We start from the raw sequence: 22,273 nt of genomic DNA, 5'->3' as shown, positions 1-22,273 counted from the left end.
CTGCAAAAAAGAAGACTAGGATACAAATATATGAGGACTTACTCAGTGTGTGACTCATGCAAACCACACACAAATTTGTAGCAACAAGTATGTGACAAAAACAGAAAAATACGGTGCGATTCTGACTCGAGCAAAACAAACTGTGCCCAGACATGCTGGAGATTTTAATGTCACCTTCCAAAATCCACAACGCTTCTTTCCATTTCATTTTGCTAAACCAGCGGCTGGGACAACAGCGGCCTTTCTTTCATTCTCCAGACACGCTGCCTGTCACAGCACCACTTGTGTCCGTTTATAACGTGGCCCGTGATTCGTCGCTCAGTCTAATCCTCCCTGAAAGGGTCCCGGGCTCCAGGGGAGGCCCCTCATTGTTACTATTTAACCGGACATCAAAGCGTTTCTTACGCCACCTGGTCATCTTGGATGTTGGGAAACATGAGGACGACTTGTGTCGGTGTGATTCAGCTGATCTCAATGGCTCCGGACCACAAGAAAAGCCACCGGCGATATACGAGACGCTGCCGAGACCCACGAGACGGATGAGAGATTCTCTCTGCGGTTTGAGTGAACTCGCATTCAACCGAAGGGCTCGGACCGCAGCGAGGGTAAAAAACATCATCTGTGCATGTAAGCAAACTCAAACACAAACTCACGTCCGGAGCGAACGAGCAGATTCATCTTTTTTTTTTTAAGTGCATTCCACTGTGAGCGTAACAAACGACTGAGGATGATTCACAACACAACCACGCCTCAGATCAAGGTTTTCTAGCCTAACGCCATTGTGAGCACATAAATATTCACCTCTGATGTGTAACCGATTTCCGTGATGTCGCCAATATATGTATATAAAGTGACATATTGGGATGACATGAGGGTGAGTAAATTCAAATTCTTCTGTCAAGTATTCCATTAATCAACTTGTGTAAATCTGCGATTCATTTTGTCACAACAGCTCCCGACACTAAGAGTCCAGTTCATCAGTGTTATACATGAGATGAAGCTCAAAACAAGGCTGAATTATGACCTGACAGCAGGATTAAATTAGTCTAACCCATTTAGACCCAGAGGAGAAACAGACAGGACCAGATAAACTATTTAAAGGTCCCAAGGTCTACATAATAAAAGGTCTCATCGAGAAAAGCAAAGGGGGGTTTGATCGGAGTTTTAAATTCACCAACAATCTAACCCCTCGTGTGGCGTTCGGCTCTGTGGGACACAATTTAAATGTTTGTAATTGGTATCAAGCATTTGAACATACATTTTCTGAGTAGCAAAAACACCATTAAAAGGTTTAAAAATAAACGCTTGTCAAAAGGAATGTTAGGTTAAGAAATGTCTTTTCAAGAATCATTGGCTCTCATTCACTAACAATTGCGTAGATTTTTCGTATTTATACGCACATTTGAACTTCTCATGAAAACGTTCCGCCTAATTCACAACACGTGCGTACGCACATGAATTTGTTCTTAACCTCGTCCTAATGTTAGTGAATTTGGAGTATTGTAAATGAGCGGCTGCGTGCACGAGTTTAGTCATTTGCACCGAGTCCATCTCCATATTAGGGCTTTCTGCCTAACTTAAAGGTCCAGTGTGTAATTTTCGGGATGATCTATTGATAGAAATGCAATATAATATACATAGCTATGCTTTCAGAGGTGTATAAAGAGCTTACACCATGAAGCGTTATGTTTTTATTACCTTAGAATGAGCTATTTCTAAGCATAATTATACATATACATATATTATTTAAAGTATATAACTATTATCCTGAGATGAAACATACATTTAGAGAGAGAGAGAGAGAGAGAGAGAGAGAGAGAGAGAGAGAGAGAGAGAGAGAGAGAGAGAGAGAGAGAGAGAGAGAGAGAGAGAGAGAGAGAGAGGAAGAGACAAGAAGAGAGAGAGAGAGAGAGAGAGAGAGAGAGAGAGAGAGAGAGAGAGAGAGAGAGCATGACCTGATGTTTCCAATATATGTACATAACATTATATTATTATATCCCTTTATTCTGCTACTTAAATGTATATTTTGCTTTTGTAAATCTTAGTTTAAACTATACTCAATTTCTGTTTATTATATTATAAACCACTTTAAGTTGCACTACATACATTACATCAAACTTAGTTTTTTATTTTATTACTATAATTATCTTTCTATTCATTTGTATGCATACTTGCACTATTTGTACGCAGCCCAGCTGCAAATGCTTTGGCAACACGAATGTACATTTTGTGATGCCAATAAAGCACACTTAAATTGAAATTTGAGAGAGAAAGAGACTGGTGATTTTTGCGTACGTGTGCTTTCAGCTGTTCCTATCTTTTTTCTTATATTTAGAATACATTTTAGTACGAAAGTTTAGTGAATCATGATATGTTCGTAAAAACCTTCGTACGCAGGTTTCACGCACAAATTTGTGCGTACACATGCTTAGTGAATGAGACGTGTCTGACGATGGAAAAACTTTATATTTAGCTATAATGTATGTTATATGTTTTTCATAATAACAGTTAAAATGCATTAATAGAAAAAGTGAAGACCACCCTGATTCTTTAAAACCTCTGTAGATGGTTTTTGAAAACACAAACAATTTTTTTTAACATCATAAGAATTTAACAGGAGCATCAACAGCATTTTGGGCTGTCGGGGACGATTTTGCAAAACAATGTCAGTTTGATATCATTTGACGTCAACGTGTGTAAAATCCACCTGCAACTTCATGTTTCAAACAGAGATGGCGATAGAGAGGCAGAAGTTTGCAGACTGCAACCTTACAACATGCCAAAAATATTTGATGATACTCAATTATGATCTAATATTTAAAAAGGATTTCATATGATAGGTATTGAAAATGGTTGTCCCATGTTACTATGGGTGACTGCTGGGGATTCTTCTCAGCCAAATATGAATATGATTTCCTTCTTGAGGACTGAGTGCAAACGGTTCAGCAGACCTTCATGTCCTCTGACACTGGTAGCGAGCGGTTGGTTTATTTTCTTCAGTCTGTGAAGGGTTATATTGGTTTTGGAGTCAGCTCAGTAGTAAAAGGGAAAACATCTACATTATCGGAGAAAGAGCTTCTATCATCCAAACAAAACACGGAGCTTCTGCCAAAGCCGTCAACACAACACTGACTTCAAATACCATCCATACCTGAAACTAACGCTGAGGAACTACCACAACACTAAACCCGCTTGTGTGTTCATCTGGACAAGTGTCTGAAAACACACACACAATCATTATTACGTTTAAGAATAATAGTAAACTCATCAAAACTATGGAACAACACAAATCTAACTTTGTTGTGACAAAAACACTCAACATATTTTGAGTTTGCAGAATCTTGCTCTCGTCATTTCTCCTGTCCGCAGCTTCCTGAGGTCTCACCCTGAAATGTTTTTGAATGATTTCACATCTATTCTCAGCCCTCGTTGACCGATTTTTCCAAATACTTCATGATATATGTTTTACTGGTGTTCAGTGGTTTGCTGACGAAACACGTCTGGAACGAACAGAAAGTCATTGTGTGTTTGTCTGAATGAACAGCACTCATTTTTGTAGCCTCACTGTTTTATTACTGCTTTGACCTATGACCTTAAGAGTGTTTTTTACTTCTGCGTCCGCAGTGTTGGGCAAGTTACTCGGTAAGGTCGGTTAAAAAGAGTCACGGTAGTCAATGCATTTCACAACTGTCCCGTGCCAAATCAGCTTCACCAATTTCATCCTGATCCTTTGTTTTGAACTTCATGAAGTTATACACACAAATAAACTATAATGAAATATACAAATAATTGACTAGACTAAGAATTGAGGTGTTGTTTTGAGGATTACTGATATGATCATATGTGATGCTCTTGACCTCTTTCTCTCCTCCTTGACCTCCATTACTGAAACACTTCCGAGCATTAGAGCGTCCGGCGATGAGCGACCGATGGATATTACTGAGCCATTACAGCCGAGCTCGGGGTCTCTCCTGACATGTCCTGTGTTGATATTCTGATGGTCTAAACATTCCTCCACAGATTTAAGAGCTAGACTGTCTTGAAATCGTAACATTCCTCATTCCCTTCAGTACTGAATACGATCAAACACAGCCCAACACAAATACGGACTGCTGTAAGCGCTCCGAGGTTTTCCAGAGAAGGTGCGAGAACGGCTACACGAAAAGGAAATGAGATGATAATCAAAGCTGAGAAACTTGAAGGAAAATCCTCCACAGCCTCGTGCCTCATTGCCCACAGGAGAATTCCTCTTTCCCATTGTTGCCTCAGCGCCATCCGGGACTCTAAGCGGAGTTTGAGTCTTTTAATCATTTATCGAGATTCTCTTTGAACCCGTAAGCCTTTGCTTTGGCTCTCGGACAAGATTCGGTTTCTATCAGACCAAATCAGCCATGCATCGCCTTTTAATGCCTGGACGGTGGACCTGTTTACAAACACAACACACGTGAAGGATGTTTTATCACACCGCACGAGGCGACCGGATTAATGTAAGGAGCAAACGGCCTGCATCTCGCCGGCAGAGCTTTGAAGCGAAGGTTCATTTCATTCTGTTGTTGACATGTCAGATCATTGTCCTGTGCAGTCAAGAAAACATGTATGAGGTTTCAAAGAACAAATAATCTGTGAACACCTTGATCCACAGCAGAACATCCCTCAGAAGAACTCAAAACTGTGGAACAAGGTAATTTTACTTTACTAACATTCACATTTTCTAATTGTTTCCGTTCATTGAAATAAAATATGGACTTAAAAATGACTGGAAAAACTTAAAATAAATGAAACTTTTAATGTTGCCTCAAAAATGAACTGAGATAAGTTTAAAGCGCTAAAATTATAAAAATAAACGTTAATGCAGCTTATAAAGCAACATAAAAAATAAACAAATAATTTATCAAATGACAAAAGCACACACCACAATTGCTAAAACTTGAACTAAAATCTAAAAATAAAAGCTAAACTAAAATATTAATAAAACTAAAATAAAAAAACTATAATAACTTTGCTGTGGAACATAAAAGTTCAGTTACCTGTGATAGCACATGAGATGTTATATGTTTGGTCTATTACAGGTCTAAACAAACTATTGATCAAGTAAATGGAAGAAGATTTGGCCTTGTTGTGCAGTTATAAATATACAAGTTTTTAATTGCAACTTAAAAATAAGTTACATAAAAGCTGATACCAAAACTTTGATTTCTTTGAAAAAGGCATAATAGACATAAACATCAAAGAAAAGTAAATATTTTGCTGTGCAGATCAGGGGCCAGGGCATCAAAAAACTTCCAATTGTGACTTTAAATGATTTTCAACAAAACAAAAAACATTATACATAAGCTATAAGCAAGCATTAAAAATAAAATTAAGTTAAAAAAAATTAAGATAATGTTTAATGGTGTCATTAAAAAACATTATGCAGTGTAACAATATGACAAGAGAGATCAGTTTGATTTCAAATATTGAGAAATTAATACATTGTTCCCATATCATAAGAAATAAAATTGGCCTATATCTGGAATAAATGAGCTTCTACTTTCCAGCTAAAAGAGCCAATTTGTTACCAAATTTCTGTTTAAGGATCAGGCCTCAGAGAAAGCGAGGCGAGTGGTTTAAAGTCCATTATCTTCCCTCATAAGTTCTGCGTTATTTCCAGAGCATTTACTTAAAACATCTGCCCTACAAGACCAAACATGATCCGAGCGCTCCGCGTGAGTGACGGCCCCTGTATAATGACTTTAAAATATATCCACATAAACTTCAGTAAGTGCAGGCCAGTCATGTTTTAAAGGCTTTTTCTCTCTTAGTAATATAATAGATAGATCTAAAACAATGCCTCTCTCCCTCTCTTTAATGGGACACACAGGCATTTTATAGCAAACCACAACACAGTCTGGGAAACCCCAGAAACTAAACGGGATGAAAGACGGAGAACTTGATAGTTGACGGTCAGCCACAATTTAAGCAAAATGAGAATGCAGATGAAAGGTTCATGCGTGTGTATTGTCAGATCGCTGCTTTCGTGAATAGACTCTTGAAGTGCTTTGTTATTTAATACAATTCAATGCAGGTATGACCGACGGCTACGAATAGTTCAGTGACATCAGCCTGCATACAGCAGCATTTCTTAACATGAAAAAAATCTGGAAAATGTTTTCTCGACACTTTTCTGGCCAACGTAAAAGAGTATGTTTCTTAAAGAGACAGTTCATCAAAAAACTGAAACTTCTGTCATCATTTACTCCTCATGTCATTTCAAACCTGTATAAGTTTCTTTCTTCCGAAGAACACAAAAGAAGATATTTCGAAGAATGTTGGTAACTAAACAACATTGATTGACTCCCAGTGTATGAACACAAAACCCCCGAGACATTTCTCAGAATATCTTCTTTTGTGTTCCACTGAAGAAAATCACAACAAATTAAACCGCCAAACTGATTGGATTCGTGTTTCAGGTATAAAGAACAAACGTACGTCATAGGTAAAAACTTTTTCAAATTCTGTTTCTGTATTTGAGAAACTCATACCGTGTCACATTCTGATGCGTTTTGCAACCTTCCAATTGCACATAATGAAACACTTACACTAAACATGAACAAACCTTTCATCCATTCCTAAGCATTTCCCTGTGGACCTCCGAAAAAACAACAATCAAGATCTTTATCGTGCTTCTTTGCTTCTCAAAACCTCAAGAGTTTACATTTGTAGAGTTGCTTCATGTTGACCAATCGTATTGCACAAGAGATGCTATTTTCTCATTTACAAGAATCCTATAGCCCGTCGTCTGAACGCTGAAAACCACAACGACACGACGCACATTACTGACACTTCCAACGTTTGCAAGCGAACCACTAAACTGCCAGAAGGTTTGTCTCTTTTGTTTTTCTGCTGTGTAATTTTGAAGTCATTACGTCCGTCGGCCCGTATAACTAAAGTGTTTCAGGACACACAGAACGGAGTTCGGTAGTTTCACGAGAAGCCATATTTCTGCATTTGAAGACGGTCGAACCAGCAGACGCATTCAAACGTAAAACCACAGAGTAACGCAAGGCTGCTATTTATTCTCATCACCCCGTTTGGGAGTTTATTTGACAGCGAAATCCCACAAAAGCATCCATTCATAAAGCCCGAAAGAGAGAGACTCTGGAATATCTGAGAGAGAGCGAAAGTGTTTGGATTGCCAATGTTTGCCATCTTATTACACACTAGACAGAGTCATCATTTATTCCCCATCAAAACCTGCGAGTCTTTCTTCAGTGGAACACAAAAGGAGATATTTGGAGAAATGCCTCAGTGGTTTTGTGTTCATACAAGGGAAGTCAACGGAGTTCAGTGTCGTTTGATTATCAACATTCTTCAGAATATCTTCTTTTGTGTTCTGAAGAAGAAAGAAACCCATACAGGTTTGACATGACACGAGGATGAATAAATGATTTGAGAGAGTAAATAATTGTGTCGACTTTTAAGGAATTTAAAGAGAAACGTCTGAGACAAAGTTGCTACTTAAGACATAACAGAAAAGTCCTGAGCTATGAAAGCTCGACCTCAGTTTCGTCTGGGTAAACATGTCAAATTGTATCTTACTCCGTCTGTCTATCTGTTCTCTCTCTCGCTCTCAGTCTCTCAGAGGGAAAGAATGTCGTCTTTGCTGAAACCTGTCATTTACAGCTTCTGAAAACAGTCCGTCTGTGGGAAAGGATTGTGCTCGAACTGAACCAAACTGAAATGTATATCAATTCACAGAATGGACTTAAAAGTATTTTTATGATGGGAACATTTGATCAAGTTTTGCGAGCAGATACGCTCTTAAAAATAAAGGTGCTTTTCTGTCTAAATGATTCCATAAAGAACCTTTAACATCTGAAGGACCTTTCGGTTTCACAAAAGGTTCTTCAGATTATGAAAAAGTAAGAACGAGGTGGTTCTTTAAAGAGCCTTTGGCTGATTGGTTCTTTGTGGAACCAAAACTGGTTCTTCTGTGGCATCGCTGTGAAAAACTTGAATGTCTTTTCTCTCTTGCGTCTCACGCTGGGGTGTGTGGTGGTCTGGTTTGAGGTGAAACGGGTGGACCGTAATGACCGAGCTACACTTAACAAGAGTATTATGAGGGTGTGAGCAAAAACACATCATTATCAAGATCTCTCAGACGGGTTCAGACAAACACAAAGTCACACTAACATCACGGTACTGTGCTGTTTCAATGTACTCAAATGACAAACCAACACCAATGAGAGCTACTGACCACAAATTTAACACATTTTTAAAGAACAATACCGTATTTACTTTAGTTTATCAATTCACAATAGTTCATAGGTATTATAGTATACATTCACACAATGTTGTAATGACGATAATAGACAATATCATACTACAGTTTACTACTATAGTCAATTTTAAAGTACGCTACAGTATTACTTAATTTGCAACTTTTTTTATAATATTAGATTGAAGATAATTGGTTAATGTAATTGATAAACCGTTGTCGTATAATTTATAATTTACTATGTCAATGCTCAAAAACACTACAGGCCTACTACCTAGACGTTTTACTACAGTTTACTATATTAAATACCGAAGTATACACATTGTAATAAAATAATAATAAAAGAGACTTCCCAGTTAAAGGATGGCACCAAATCAAATCCAGATTCTGTCGACAAACAATAAGACATCCATTCACATTCATCTGCTCATCCACAGTGTTTGTTTACTTCCCAAACATTTGCGGCTTAAGAGCCTGAAGGGCTTGAGTGTCAAAATCACCCAACACATCCCCGTTAACCCTTTGCAAAGCCCACTAGAAATGGAGAACTGTAATAGGAGGGACGGCACTTCAGCAGAGGGCACTCGGCCTGGTGTGGCATTACCCTCGGCTGCAGGGTTAGAGAGGGTAAAACCGCACTGAAGGGGCATTGTGCAAGCCTTGTCCAAATGTTGAAAGAGCCCTGATGGAGGCCTGCCACAGACCACACAGCAGCACTTATAGGACATGAGCATGTCTTTGCCCTCCAACCAGAGTCCTGTCTACCAGGAAACCATGTCAATAAAAGCCATTCTCTTTTCATTAAGCTGCCTTTGTTACCCGCTCAGAGACAGGTTCTCATTAGCGACGGGCCGGGCGGCATGTTGTTCACATGCAGTCTGCAGAGTAAACCACAAGCAGGTTCATGTCGCTGGAATTTAATGTGCAACAGAGATGTTCGTGCAGCATGGTGATTCTCACCGGGGTCCTTTCAGAAAACTAAAAACATATGACATATATGGGTCAAAGACGAAAAGGGGTTCAAGCATAAATGTAATACTGCTTTAAATGGTTGTTGTTACAAAAAAAAACGAAAACGTTTTCCGTTTAATTGTATTGCATTTTTGTTTTTCTGAGCAAAAATAAATATCACACATTTTCCCCTGATTTGCAGAAGATGCCCACAAAAATGTCTTTCAGTGTAACAATCATATTTACAACAAAAAACTATTTATGACATATTAAAAGACTTTCACCCCAATTGCAAATTAGTTGTAATTTTACATTTTTTTTTAAATTTGCCACTATCCTATAGGTTTTGCCCATTTGTCAATAATAATTTTTTACTCATTTAAAGCACAATAATATGTAACATGCTGACTTATTCTTTTATATATTTTAATATGTACAAGTCACAATAAGCATGTTGTTTGAATTTGTACAGAAATATTGTGTTACACTGAATGACAATGCAACTTAATTTCAACCAAATTTGGACATTTTATTCTCCAAAACCTTAGTTGAAACCATAAAGTAGACATTTTACTTCAATTTAATGTGCTTTCTACGGACATAAAATTCACGTTCGTCTCATTTCTTTTGATGGGGACATCTGAACGTCTTTGACCCATATGCAATCATAGTTTTCACTACAGTTTACCATAGTAAATACTAAAGTATGGCACAAGTTGGTTACGTTATGCTGATGGTTGCTGGGTGGCCCATTGAATGTCACTCTGTGATACACAAGCATTCTGCCTTCATCACATCATACATTACTGTTACGTTCTGTGTCTAAGAACTATTAGTCATAAAGCTTCACTTTCTAGTGCTGAAAATGCATATAGTCACATAAGTATGGATGGCACGGAGGGACATTCAATCCTGCCAGAGAGACGTCCTGAATCACAAAGAGGACTGCAATCCAAGTCAACCAGGAGACATTGGCAAATACAAGTCATGCATATAACATGTTTTATCGGCTCGGAGCGGTCCGTGACAGCTGAATTAATAGACCGGCTTTGTATCTTTCTTCCTGTTGTTTAGGAGTCGAGGATGCACACTTTAAACAGAAAGAGGGCTCTTCTTTCCTCCAGTGTCGAACGCCTTCCAAGCAGCTCTCTGTAAACCACCTCAAAACCTCAAACTGAATTCAGGCATCTATGAGATCTGAATGAAACTCAAGCAGAACGAGTTCTGAAAAACGAAAGTGCAAAACTCACTACTAGAATTACTAGCTACTAGGGGTTGAACCACCTCAGATTTTTTGAAGTCGAGTCTATTATGTGATAAAAGTCGTGTCGACATCAATGACGTCATTAATAAATAAAACAAGAGCTAGGGAATGTTTTGCAACATTATTTGATGGGTTTGGGCAGTAAGACACTCGTGTGTCCGGGCTGCGTGAGAATGGCGGGACTCCCACAAAATAGCCTCTAAATATATAGTTTCTAAACACAAATAAACTGCCGTTCATCTATTGCACAAGAGCAATAACAACTAAACTAAAATAAAACTATTTTAAAGCGCGAGGTCGATGGTAGTGGAGCAAAAGAGCAGCAGGTGGATCTCTACAGCAGCCTAACACCGTGTCTACACCGGACGCGACACGACAAAAGACATTAGAAACGCATTTGAAACCATTATAATTTTAAATTTTGTCTACAACGGATGGACATAATTAAAGTGACAATCAACCAGAGGTGGACGAAGTACACAACTTCCTTACTTGAGTGAAAGTACAGATACTACTGGTCAAATATTACTCCACTACAAGTAAAAGTTGTAAAGACAGATTCTTACTTGAGTAAAAGTACAGAAGTACGTGCTTTTAAAAGTACTCAAGTATTAAAAGTAAATTTCCTTTATGTCAGTTGTGCATTGTTTTATTGTCGTATACCTTATGCCTCTGAAGCACCCTACTGAATACACCGAGTAGCTCACAGAATCAGTGGTATTAAAGGAGTAGTTCACTTCAACATTTGCCCCCATTGACTTTCCATAGTAGTTTTTATTCCTACTATGGAAAGTCAATGGGGGCAAATTTTGCAGTGAGCAACTCCTTTAAGAGCTTTATATGTTTAGCACACGTATGTTTAGTTTAGATATAATCCTGTATGATCATTTAGCCTATTATCCTCATTAGCCCCCTAGGCCTATGTGTATTTATGAGCAGTGTTCTTTTATTTTGTATATTCCCTTTACCAGTTTTAGCAGCAATTTACCAGTAAGTAGTAAGGTTCTTGTAAATAGTAAAGTGTAGAAGCCATGTGTTTGTTGGACTTATTACCATAATTTAACTACAAACATAAACTATAGCTAGTATAATAATGAATATAATGAAACTATGGTATGTTTAGTTGCTGTGGTTTTACTAAAGATTATTAATTGGAGTATGGTTCCTATATTTAGAAAATGGTAAATTTGTGGATACTGTGGTTTTAATGCAAATACCATCCCTGCTGAAAAAAAACAATGAATTTTTTAATTAGAATGAGATTTTTAAATTAAATTCCTCTTTGTAGTGTGTTTTGGGTTTTATTCCAATAGGATTTACCATCCCACCAATAGAATCCATCACATACAAGTAGACAACAAGTATCCATAGTACAATTCCCATTATAACCATTAAATCCATTACATTTTATGTTGTATTTTGGGCAGGGTTCTATTGTTTTTATTTCAACAGGAATACTTCAACTATAGTTACTTCAGTAAAAACATCATTCATTTTCCAAATCGCTTTAAATGATATAGCAGCAGATCAGAAGTTAACACGCACGTGTAGCTCAAGGTGTATGTGATGCTTATTTACCGTTTAGCCGTTATGCCGATCATTTTCATGACAATGTTTCAACGATCTTTGACTGATCGTAACCCACAGATGATTACACCACATTTTAACATGTGCCTTTTTCCTCTTTTAATGTTCTATTTGCCTTTTCAGAGCGCTATCAACGATGTAGCAGCGCCTACGTTTACATTAGTTTAGCGGGGAAGATCCCAGAGTTGCCAGATTTGCGTTAAAAAAATCTGCCAAATGGCCATTCAAAGCTTGCCTGAAAACCGCGATCTTAGAAAAACTGAAATACTTGGCAATAGTAAAAGGTCCTGGCAGATCGCAAGCCAGATAAATTGTGCACACAGGAAACCCCGCTGCTTAGAAACCATTTTCTACTTTTGGACCTTTTTATAAATGTAGTGGAGTAAAAAGTATGATATTTGTCTTTCAAATGTAGTCAAGTTAAAGTACAAGTACTCAGAAAAAAATAATACTCAAGTAAAGTACAGATACTCAAAAAGTGTACTTAAGTACAGTACTCAGGCAAATTTACTTCGTTACTGTCCACCTCTGCAATCAACCCTATCATAATGTAATGCTAATGAAAGGACAACACATGCACAATAAAGGACAAGAACGCAGGTCAATTGGTGTCTGATCAGGTCCGAATCTGTCTGTCTACATGTGCCATGAGGTGAGAGAGGAGGGACGGGACAGGAGGAGTTGAAGAGAAAGACTAATGTACCCATTTGTTACACACAAGCCCTTCAATTAGGCGTATTTATGTAAAACAGATGGAAGCTGTGATTCATTACCCTCACCGCCACGCTGAACGAAATAAAACCATTGACAACAACACAACAAAATCATCGTCTGGAAATAATGTCTGTAACGTGAAGAGCAACTATTATGGACAACACAGACCGGATATTTTGTTCTTGGATGAATCTTAAGAGAATGATTTAGTTTATATTGAGATCTTTTTTCGAAATGAGACACTTGTACGATAAATTCAACATAATCTTATTTTGTAACTATTTTACGAGCTGGCAAATTCATAAAAATTCGTACAATTTTATTTGTACGTTTGAGTATGATCTAGGTTTAGGGGTGGGGCTTCATTATTGCATTTTCTAATGACATTTGTACATTCTTGTACGAGTTACATCACATGCACTTTTTTTTATTTGCCAACTCCTTAAATAGCTACAAAATCCTGTGAGATCAGGCTCGAAAATTTTAAAAATCTGAACATCCTATTTACTTATTTGTTTAAGAGGAACTGCTGAAATATTCAGAAGATTTTTCTTTGCAAAATGGAAACATAAAAGCTGTTTCACAAGACTTCTAAACTGCAAAACATCAACACATTTGAACAAAAGTTCTACTCTTGAAAATCTACAGTCGTGCCATGACTCCATATATGATGATTCACATTTTTCGCACGTCAAAGTAATTTACCTCTAAGATCGAATGCGCCCGAAGGCCTCGGCAAAAATTCCAGCTATTTCCCCCCACCTTACATTTAGGAAGCACGTCTTCTCTAAAATCCTTTCAACAAGTGGCTTCCAGGTATTTTTGCTCACTCAACGGAGCAATTTCACTTTGACTAGTGAGCACTTCTTAAGAAAAACATCCTGGCCTCTTATCCCGGCCTTCGTTCGGGTACAGATTGCTTTTTTCAGCATCACCTGGGCTTTTCATGATACCCATCCTCCGGTGAAGCAGAGCTCGCTTTGATGTCATTTAGAAATGCAGGGAAAGCAAAAAAAGCAAAATGGGTGAAAGAAAACAGGTGGATGACGTCTAGCCGGTGGCCTTTTCAAAATGCAAGCTCCAGCCGAGCGAGAGGCCAGGACTGCAGCGCCACAGGAGTGTGTTTGTCTTTAACCCGGGGTTATGAGGGTCCCTACGTCAGATTAACAATGTGCAAACACACCGCTGCTGCCCGCTGAGAGAGACAACGGTGAACTCGCCGCTTCTGTTTCAGTCGCAGAGAAGTTTTGCAGTCATTCCATGGCAACCACAACTATTAATCTCGGCTTGTAGAAATACGCCACTGGCCATCTTTCTGAAAAACAAACGTTCTGCCAGTAAAGACCCGTTCACACCATGAACACTAACTATATTAGCTACGATAACATTGTTAATGCAACACTGTAAAAATCCAACTTGCAAAATGTTCTCCCTACAAAGATAAATAAGTAAATTGAACATAGCATGTTTAGTTAAAGAAGTCAAATGATTGTTTTGCGTATACTGAACACAATTAGCCTAAACGTGTTTCTAACAAAGACTATTTTGTTGACTGGCCTTAGATTCTCACGTTTTTGGCCGAAATGCGTGAGAAAGTTTGCCCAACTTACAAAACAGAGTATTCTGAACAAACGAGTTTAAAAGTTCCCAAGATGCATTGCAGCATGTTCAATTCTGTGTTTCTTATTAGTTTTTCTTTTAAAGATTAGTGTTTTAGTTCTTGCTGGCTTAATTTATGCCTTAATATCATTGTTACTGTTAGTTATATGTTGTGTTTAGAGTTTTTTATGAATGATGGTTTTTGATTGTTACCATGGTTGAGGTTTGTGTGTTCAATGTTGAGGTGTAAGTGCGTGACACAACGGCAGAACCGCTAGAAATGCACTCAACGCAAACTATTTAAACAATTACTTGATCAAAGTTTTGGTCTGTTTGAGTCAGAAAACATGTACAATTGTAGTAAAAGACAAATAAATTTGTGTATTTTTAAATAAACAATCGATCTTCTCGCTTTATGTTCAGCCAACAAAACATATTTTGTTCTGTTGTTCATTAGGTAAACTTGACTCTTGTGACAACTAATGACTTCAACATACTTGTACATGTTTAAGTTGGGTTGACTTCAGTCTTTGTTGAGTTCACTCAAAAACATGCTTGTGTAGGTTGCCTCATTATTTTAATTTAACTTAACATTTTTTTTACAGTGAAAATTTAACGTCCTGCTGTTTCACATTTTAAATGCGTGTGAGCCCTTCAATTTTAAATACATTTTGATTGCATGACAATAGCAATGGACTTTTTCATCAAATTTTTCAAACATTATTTGTATAGTTATAGTTAGTGTTCTTATAAACCTTTATTCAAAACAGTATGACAATTAATGTACAGCACAATTCTGAAGTGTAAGCAAAATAAAGTGCTACAATGTATCCTAGCATATATCAGAAGCAGGCGAGTATGTTTTTTTGAGATCTCTAACACGTGCAGTTTTTATTACTTGTGTACAAATGTGCAAACAAAAGGCACTCAACTATACATACAACGTATGATTTACAACGTGGAGCTAGAACAGAGTTTATAATTAAACCAAAGCCATCACCTCTCGTTCAAATCTCAATTATGCTTCTTTTGTCTTTTTTTGGAGACTTTTGGCTTTTTTCCAAGATACAGATTAGTCTACACAAAAAAAGACAAAAAGAAACTTGATAAGGAAAGGATGTACATGTGCTTTACAGACAAAACATATGAATGCTTCTCACAAAACGTGACCGCAGTATCTTTGGGGATGGATCTAAGATCATAAATAGGGTGGTAATCCATACACTTTTACTGGACCACCACGAGAAAGCAAGTAAAATGAAATGCGTTTCGTATATCTCTAGTGATGTGACATTAAAAAAAGATCAAAACCGTTGTGTAAAAAGACACAAATGCAAAAAAAGAGGTCACAAACATGACTTGCATTTGAGCATATGAGAACTTTGGCCATTATTGCTATCTGATTATTTTGGAAATAATTGACATTGTAAATATTGTGTAAATCTGCTCACACTACATATCCAACCACAATTTCCTACATATTTACATTAAAATGATTCAAAACAAAAAAGTATGTTTGTAACAACTAAACTACAGGTATGGTATTTCTTCACCAGTGTTTATGACAGTATGTGAGTGGTAACGACCGTCTGATCTGAAGGCTGTGATTCAGACTCTGTAATAAGGAGCTAATCTCATAAAAAAGTCTTGTGATGATGAAGCAGAAGCAGGGACGTCCCGGGGCGTACACCCAACAAAATGTGCAAATGTTTTTAAGTGCTATGGTAACTGCCACCTGCGTACCATTCTGATAAATGATACCCTACAAGAGACGCTTGCGCCGAGATAAAAGAGCCTTAGACCACAAGAGAAATGATTCCGAGATTTTAATGATAAATTCTCTCAGTGAAATTAGTTCAGGCTCAGACTTCAGGCTCACCTCGAGCGCGATCTCTCCGTGTTATCTGCTCTGGCAGGAGGTAAACAGAAGCGTGTCTGCACCTGCGCTCGAAACGTCAGTCACTGAACTCAGAAATCAAGGCGTAAAACAGAAGAAAGTCAACAGGCTTGGACTGACATGGGCTGCGTTTCCCAAAAGCATCGTAAACCTACGTTGATCGTAGCTCCATTGGTGGGCTGGTGTTGCTAATTGCAAAGCTGTGATAATAAACTACAAAAAACACTGACTAACCAACTTCCATGACAAATTTGATAGAAATGACACTCTTTCTAGCTAACGAAATACTAACTTAAATGATTACAACATTAGTACAATAATAAACAGATTAGGGGAACGTTTCATTTACTAAGAACAACAAAAAAAAAACTTTTTTGAAAGGTAGATAAATGTCACTCGAATCTGCAAAACTAAAAACTAACTAAAAACGCTGCATTATGCACGGCAGGCCAGTAGTTGCCGATGTTTCCTTGTAAGTAAACACTACACACCATGCATAGCATGTATCATCATGTTTTTATTGTGTTAGTTAGCTGTATTTTTGAGTTATTATGGCTTAAATCAAAACAAACCAACTGCAGTTTGATTGATATTAATTGGAATGCACAATAAAAATAAAATAAATAAATAAAAACGGAGTTACCTCATTAGAGTTTTTTTTACCTGAGGGAGGGGTTCAAACAGACCAATCACAGCGCTTGCGGTCCGCGTAGAGTCCGTGTTGAGTTGACGCATTGTAACATTTTTGGAGAGGTGCACATCAGGCTATGCACAGCCTACGGCGTAGGTCCCACGCACGACTATAAATTACGCTTTACTTTAATGTAATGTAGAGACTTGATCCGGACTCATCATGAGCTTATGACCACCGTCCTGAAACACGATATCAAACCCCTTTAGAGAATTAACCAAAAGCAACAGAGACGTTTTTGTTTGTGAAGAACCCTGGACCTTCTCGCATCTTACAGGAGATTACAGGTTATCCAAGTCTGTCATTTGGTTCAATTGCAGAATGCCGTTCCTCCAAAGGTGTACGTAGAGATCTGTGACCTGACATTATGAGCTGTAAAGGGTTTCAATCAAGACTTTCAAAAACAATCCTCACATGCAGCACACGAGGGACGCCATTAAAGCCCAAACCTCACATGAACTCAAGTCAACTGAAATACAGCCAACAGAATTATGCCCTTACAGAGCCGCCAAGACACAAAATGACATATTGTGAAGTTCAGCTGGGTAAACTCTACTGTACCATGAAGAATGATGAGCAAAAAAGACTCATTTAAACCAACAACACACAGACAGCGTCTCCGGGAATCTTGGGATTTCCGGATTAGCTAGTGAAGAAAAAAACTGAGGTCAGAGAATTCAGGAGAACTCCTAACATACGCCAGCGAGCTCACCTTGAAACGCCGCCACATTTCGTGAGATCAGAACCTTTAGACCAGAGCTGGATATCTGGAGAAGGTTTTGGATGTCCCGTCGCGCCGCCACCTGGTACCGCTCCTCCATCTTCTTAGTGCAGCATGTTACATTCCTGGACATACAAACCTGGAGGTCTGAACCTGTTGGGTCAATGAACACAGATTCTGATAAAAAATAACATTTAAGGACATTTCAATTTTTTACAGTTACACCCAGCAGGATTTTGAGATTTGATGGCAGGATAAATCTCAGCCAGGGGCGGACTGGCCATCTGGCGTTCCGGGAGATTTCCCGGTGGGCCGCTAACGTATGGGGCCGTTACGGACGCTTGGGCCGCTCACACGGACGTATTATAAACGCGAATGCATGCGACGCGAATGCAGAAGAAACGTTTGCATGCCACCCCCCCGGTCGACAGACTTAACCATGCATCCCTCTGGCTTTCGGATGCAGCTACATTTAACAGTATTTCACTGACAAACTGCGCATAAAACGTCACAGCCAACCGCCAAATCGCGTGCGTTTTTTTTTTCAATTAATCGCGCAGCCGTAGTATTTTTGGAAGATTTTGTCCAGCAAACATGGCAATTTTTGACTATTTTACGAGGTGCCTAATCCGTATGAATTTGTGCGATCTTACTAGCACGTTTAAGTGCAAACTGCTTTTGTGCACTTGATGGTCATGTTCAGGGGCAGGGCTTCATTATTGCTTCATTTTCATAATTGAGATTTTATGATTAGTTTTTAATGTGCAAAATGTATTATTTCGTGTATTTCTGTACAACTCACTGCGTAGAAATTGATACAAATTCGCCAATTTGTAACATTTACAAATTCCCACGAGACCAGGCTAGCACAAAAATGCCCTGAAAACCACCCACGAGCACACTTCCGTCTGTAAATGTACAAATATGGTTTCAATCTCTTCTTTATGTTATATTCTAGGACCATTAAGAATCTCGTACCCCACCAGGGGGTCATAAACCTTCTGCTTTGTACAAGCTGTAACAGGCCAGCGGTGTGCAAAAGATAAAAGGCCAGATATCGCCAGCCATCAAAAATTCTTATCCTGCTGAGATACGACAAAGTTTTCCATCGCTGGAGCTGTAGGAAAACAGCGCTGGACGTGCCGGAACAGAGGACATCAAGCCATGTGTTGCTAAAGACACTATCCCCACCGCGCCGACACGTTGTGTTTTCAGATTCAGAGCAAGATGCCGTGTGAAAAGGAATTCTGTGTCTGTCTCGAACGCACAAAATTAAACTGCCTCCGCCTTGCCTTGGCTTCAGTTTCACATGATTCAACAGGTTGAGAGATCTTGGAACTGTCAGAGACGACTGCAGAAGGGAACCCCGTACGCCGAGAAACACCATCACTGACATGAAATGACATTAAATCCCCTGTGGACTTTTTTGAGCACTCAATTATAAGCCATTTCTGCAACTCCACCGAGAGAACACAACCTTAAACATTCACATTTCTGAAGGCAAACTTGTGTTCTTTAGGCTAAGTGAAGCAATGAAACGCTTCATTTAAAACAGGCAGTGAGTCTTTTCACAAGTTTCTCAGACCATGGCCTTACGACTGAAACTGTCTACACTCTTAAAAAAAAGGTGCTTCAAAAGGTTCTTCGATGCCATAGAAGAACTTTTTGGTTCCATAAAGAACCTTTAACATCTGAAGGACCTTTCTGTGTCACAAAAGGTTCTTTGTGGAGAAAAAAGGTTCTTTAGATTATAAAAAAGTAAAGAAAGAGATGGTTCCTGTGAAAATGGCATCATTGTGAAAACCCTTTTAAGCAAGAGTGTAGTTAACAAGAAAAATGGCAGCCATTCTCGCCAATGCTTGAGTAACGCTAACTTACAGAAATAAACACCTTTAAAGACTTAAATATTGGTTTTACAAATTAGGTCAGTTTATTATTAGATTTTTAGGACCCAACACCAACAAGGGTGATGTGGGTCTGTGAGGTACAGCTAAAAGTCAACTGGAAATTAACGGACACCAGTTGGCTTGCATGGTCACTAATATCCAAAGTTGAAAGCAAAGATGCAGTGAAGTACTCTAAAAAGAAGCTCACAGCAAATAAAAAGAATCAAAAAGTATCGCTCTTTATGGCATAAACTTTATGAAATGCAAGCCCAGCCAACCTGATCTGCATTTGCGTCTTTGATTAAACAGAATTTCACCCAAAGATGAAAATTCTGTCATCATTTACTCGCCTTCAAGTTGTTCCAAATTGTTCTGATGAACACAGAGAACGATATTTGGAAGAATGCTTATAACCAGACAGATTTTGACCCCCATAGTAGGAAAAATTACTTTATCACTTTTTTTGTTATGTTGAACACAAAATAAGATATTTTGAAGAATGTAGGACAGCAAACAGTTCTGGGGCACTTTTGACGACCATTGTATTTATTCATACTATGGGAGTCTATGGGGGTCAAAATCTGTCTGGTTATAAGCATTCTTCCAAATATCTTTCTCTGTGTTCATCAGAACAAAGACATTTATACACATTCGGAACAACTCGAAGGTAATAGATGACATCATTTTCATTTTTGGGTGAAGTATCACTTTAAGAAACTGCATTTAAATAAAAAAAGAACTTTTCATACTTGTTTCCTCAGAAGTACAGGATGAGCATGAATATAAACGCTCAACTTTGAATTGATGTACAGTTGCACAAGACTTTAACAGCAACCCCCAGCTCGACTTCTAAACTCTTGTAAAATCTGTTCTCTCTAAACAAGCGTCTTCCGAGCAGCACTTTGAAGTGAACTTCATGTGATGACCTCTGCGGGGAACAGTGTACAAATGATTCCTCCCCAGCCACTTTACATCCATTACCGCAACGATGTTTGTCAAACTGGTTCCTCTTTTCCTCTGATATGAAACGTCTACGCAAAGACTATTAATGTCCATTATAAGCATAACCAGCTTCACTTCGGTTCAAAGGAGCAACACAGAAATTGTCCAAACAACCCGACAAAGAGCGTTTCATGGGCTCAGAGGTCACAAAGCAAACAGTCGCGAGGGCTCGACGACGAGACAGCTGTTTAAAGCAAACACAATTTCTCATAACTACTAACTGTGACTTTGAAGTTTATTTACAAGTCAAGTTGCGCAAGATCAGTTGAGACCACTTATACTACACTATTACGAACACTGATTTTGAGATCTCCAAGAAACATTATAAATTCTAAAAGCTTCCCTTGCAAATATCACTATGAACCATCAGCTCTTTACTTTTAAACCAGTTCTAAATGTCCTTTATGCAGTTACTATCTTGTCGCTCATGCCAGTAGGATTTCATGGTACTGGTTCTCATCCACCAGATGGGAACATCACACCAATAGAACCCGACACATTACCAGTAGACACCCACAGAGACCATAACAGTTTCCATAAAAACCCAAACAACTTCCATTATAGCCATTCAGTCATCCAATAGAATTTATCTCATGGCTTATGTTGTTGTTGTTTTTCAACAGGGTCACTGCTTTCATATCCCCAAAAGCAAACTGAAGTTACCTCAAAGACGAGAATCTGTCAGTATTTCTACACTGTAGCTACAAACTGTCATAAGTAGCAGATATAAATGTTTTAAGTTTACGGAACGATAAATAAATCCAGGTGGATGCTGCGCATTTGTGGTGGTTGAGGAGATTCCCCCTTTCGATGTAAAGCGCTTTGAGTACCCAACAAAGCTTTATATAAATGTAATGAATTAAATAAATAGCAGACGGTTAATGAAGGATCTGAATCTGATACAAAGTAGCCAATCACCGTGTAACGCTTCACTTCAGTTGGTTTTATTTAGATTTCAGAACCCGTTAAAACTTCCGCGTCAATCAAACATTTCCAGTAAAAATGAATGCATTAACTTTGCATATTAACATCTTAGAAATCGCTGAAATGATTCAAATAGAGTTAACCCGCTCGGATCTCACCTGTCCTCGGCGTCTCAGGTACATATTTCACGGGTCCGATCTGCTTCAGCTGGAAAACTTTACGCGCTTCGTCGCAGTTCGTCAAACTTCCCACATTTACTTCCATAAAGGATGTTAAAACAGCGCAAATCAAAACTCCGCGTATTTCCATCTTCAACTGAGCGGAACCCGAGGACGCTGAACGGTAAAGTCAGCACGTAGTGGATGTTTCGTGCGCACTGTTGAGGGTTTGACGGTGTTGGCTGTCAAGGGAAAATGGGCGGAACATTAGTGCGGGTCATCAGACGGACGCATCCATGGCTAGACCGTCACAAAGCCACTTTACGACTTCGATCATTGTTCACAAGTTGCACGCGGTAGCTTGATAGTTTACCTTATTCGTTAATTTTACGAACGTCTATAAATTGTGAGCCCTTTACATTAGAGGTTTTGAATGTTTAAATGAAATCTGACATCGGAAAAATGTTTAACAGCAAATAAACGTGCCTGACATCAAGTGTTTGTTTGAGGTGGGATCCCATACAGCCATCTGCTGGACGCATTTATAGCGCTCCACTGTGAACTCGTTGACTTTGAAAAATGATGAACTTAATTTGATAAAAATAGCAGCATACACATTAAT

At 38.5% G+C, this 22,273-nt stretch overlaps 1 protein-coding gene across 1 annotated transcript in view; it reads right to left on the bottom strand.

The window, feature by feature from the left end:
* Positions 1 to 22,038, bottom strand: part of gpc5a (glypican 5a) — a 174,077-nt gene extending 152,039 nt beyond the window's left edge. The window contains exons 1-2 of the mRNA XM_057331481.1: positions 21,652 to 22,038; positions 17,673 to 17,834 (exon numbers count right to left, since the gene is read on the bottom strand). Coding sequence (XP_057187464.1) covers positions 17,673 to 17,834; positions 21,652 to 21,802 — 313 coding nt within the window. The 5' untranslated portion in view covers positions 21,803 to 22,038. The remainder of the gene's footprint in view (positions 1 to 17,672; positions 17,835 to 21,651) is intronic.
* Between the last annotated feature and the right edge of the window lie 235 nt (positions 22,039 to 22,273).

This window comes from Triplophysa rosa, linkage group LG4 (genome assembly GCF_024868665.1).
Source record: "Triplophysa rosa linkage group LG4, Trosa_1v2, whole genome shotgun sequence".
Taxonomy (NCBI): domain Eukaryota; kingdom Metazoa; phylum Chordata; class Actinopteri; order Cypriniformes; family Nemacheilidae; genus Triplophysa; species Triplophysa rosa.
This window is presented reverse-complemented; position numbering and strand designations above follow the sequence as displayed.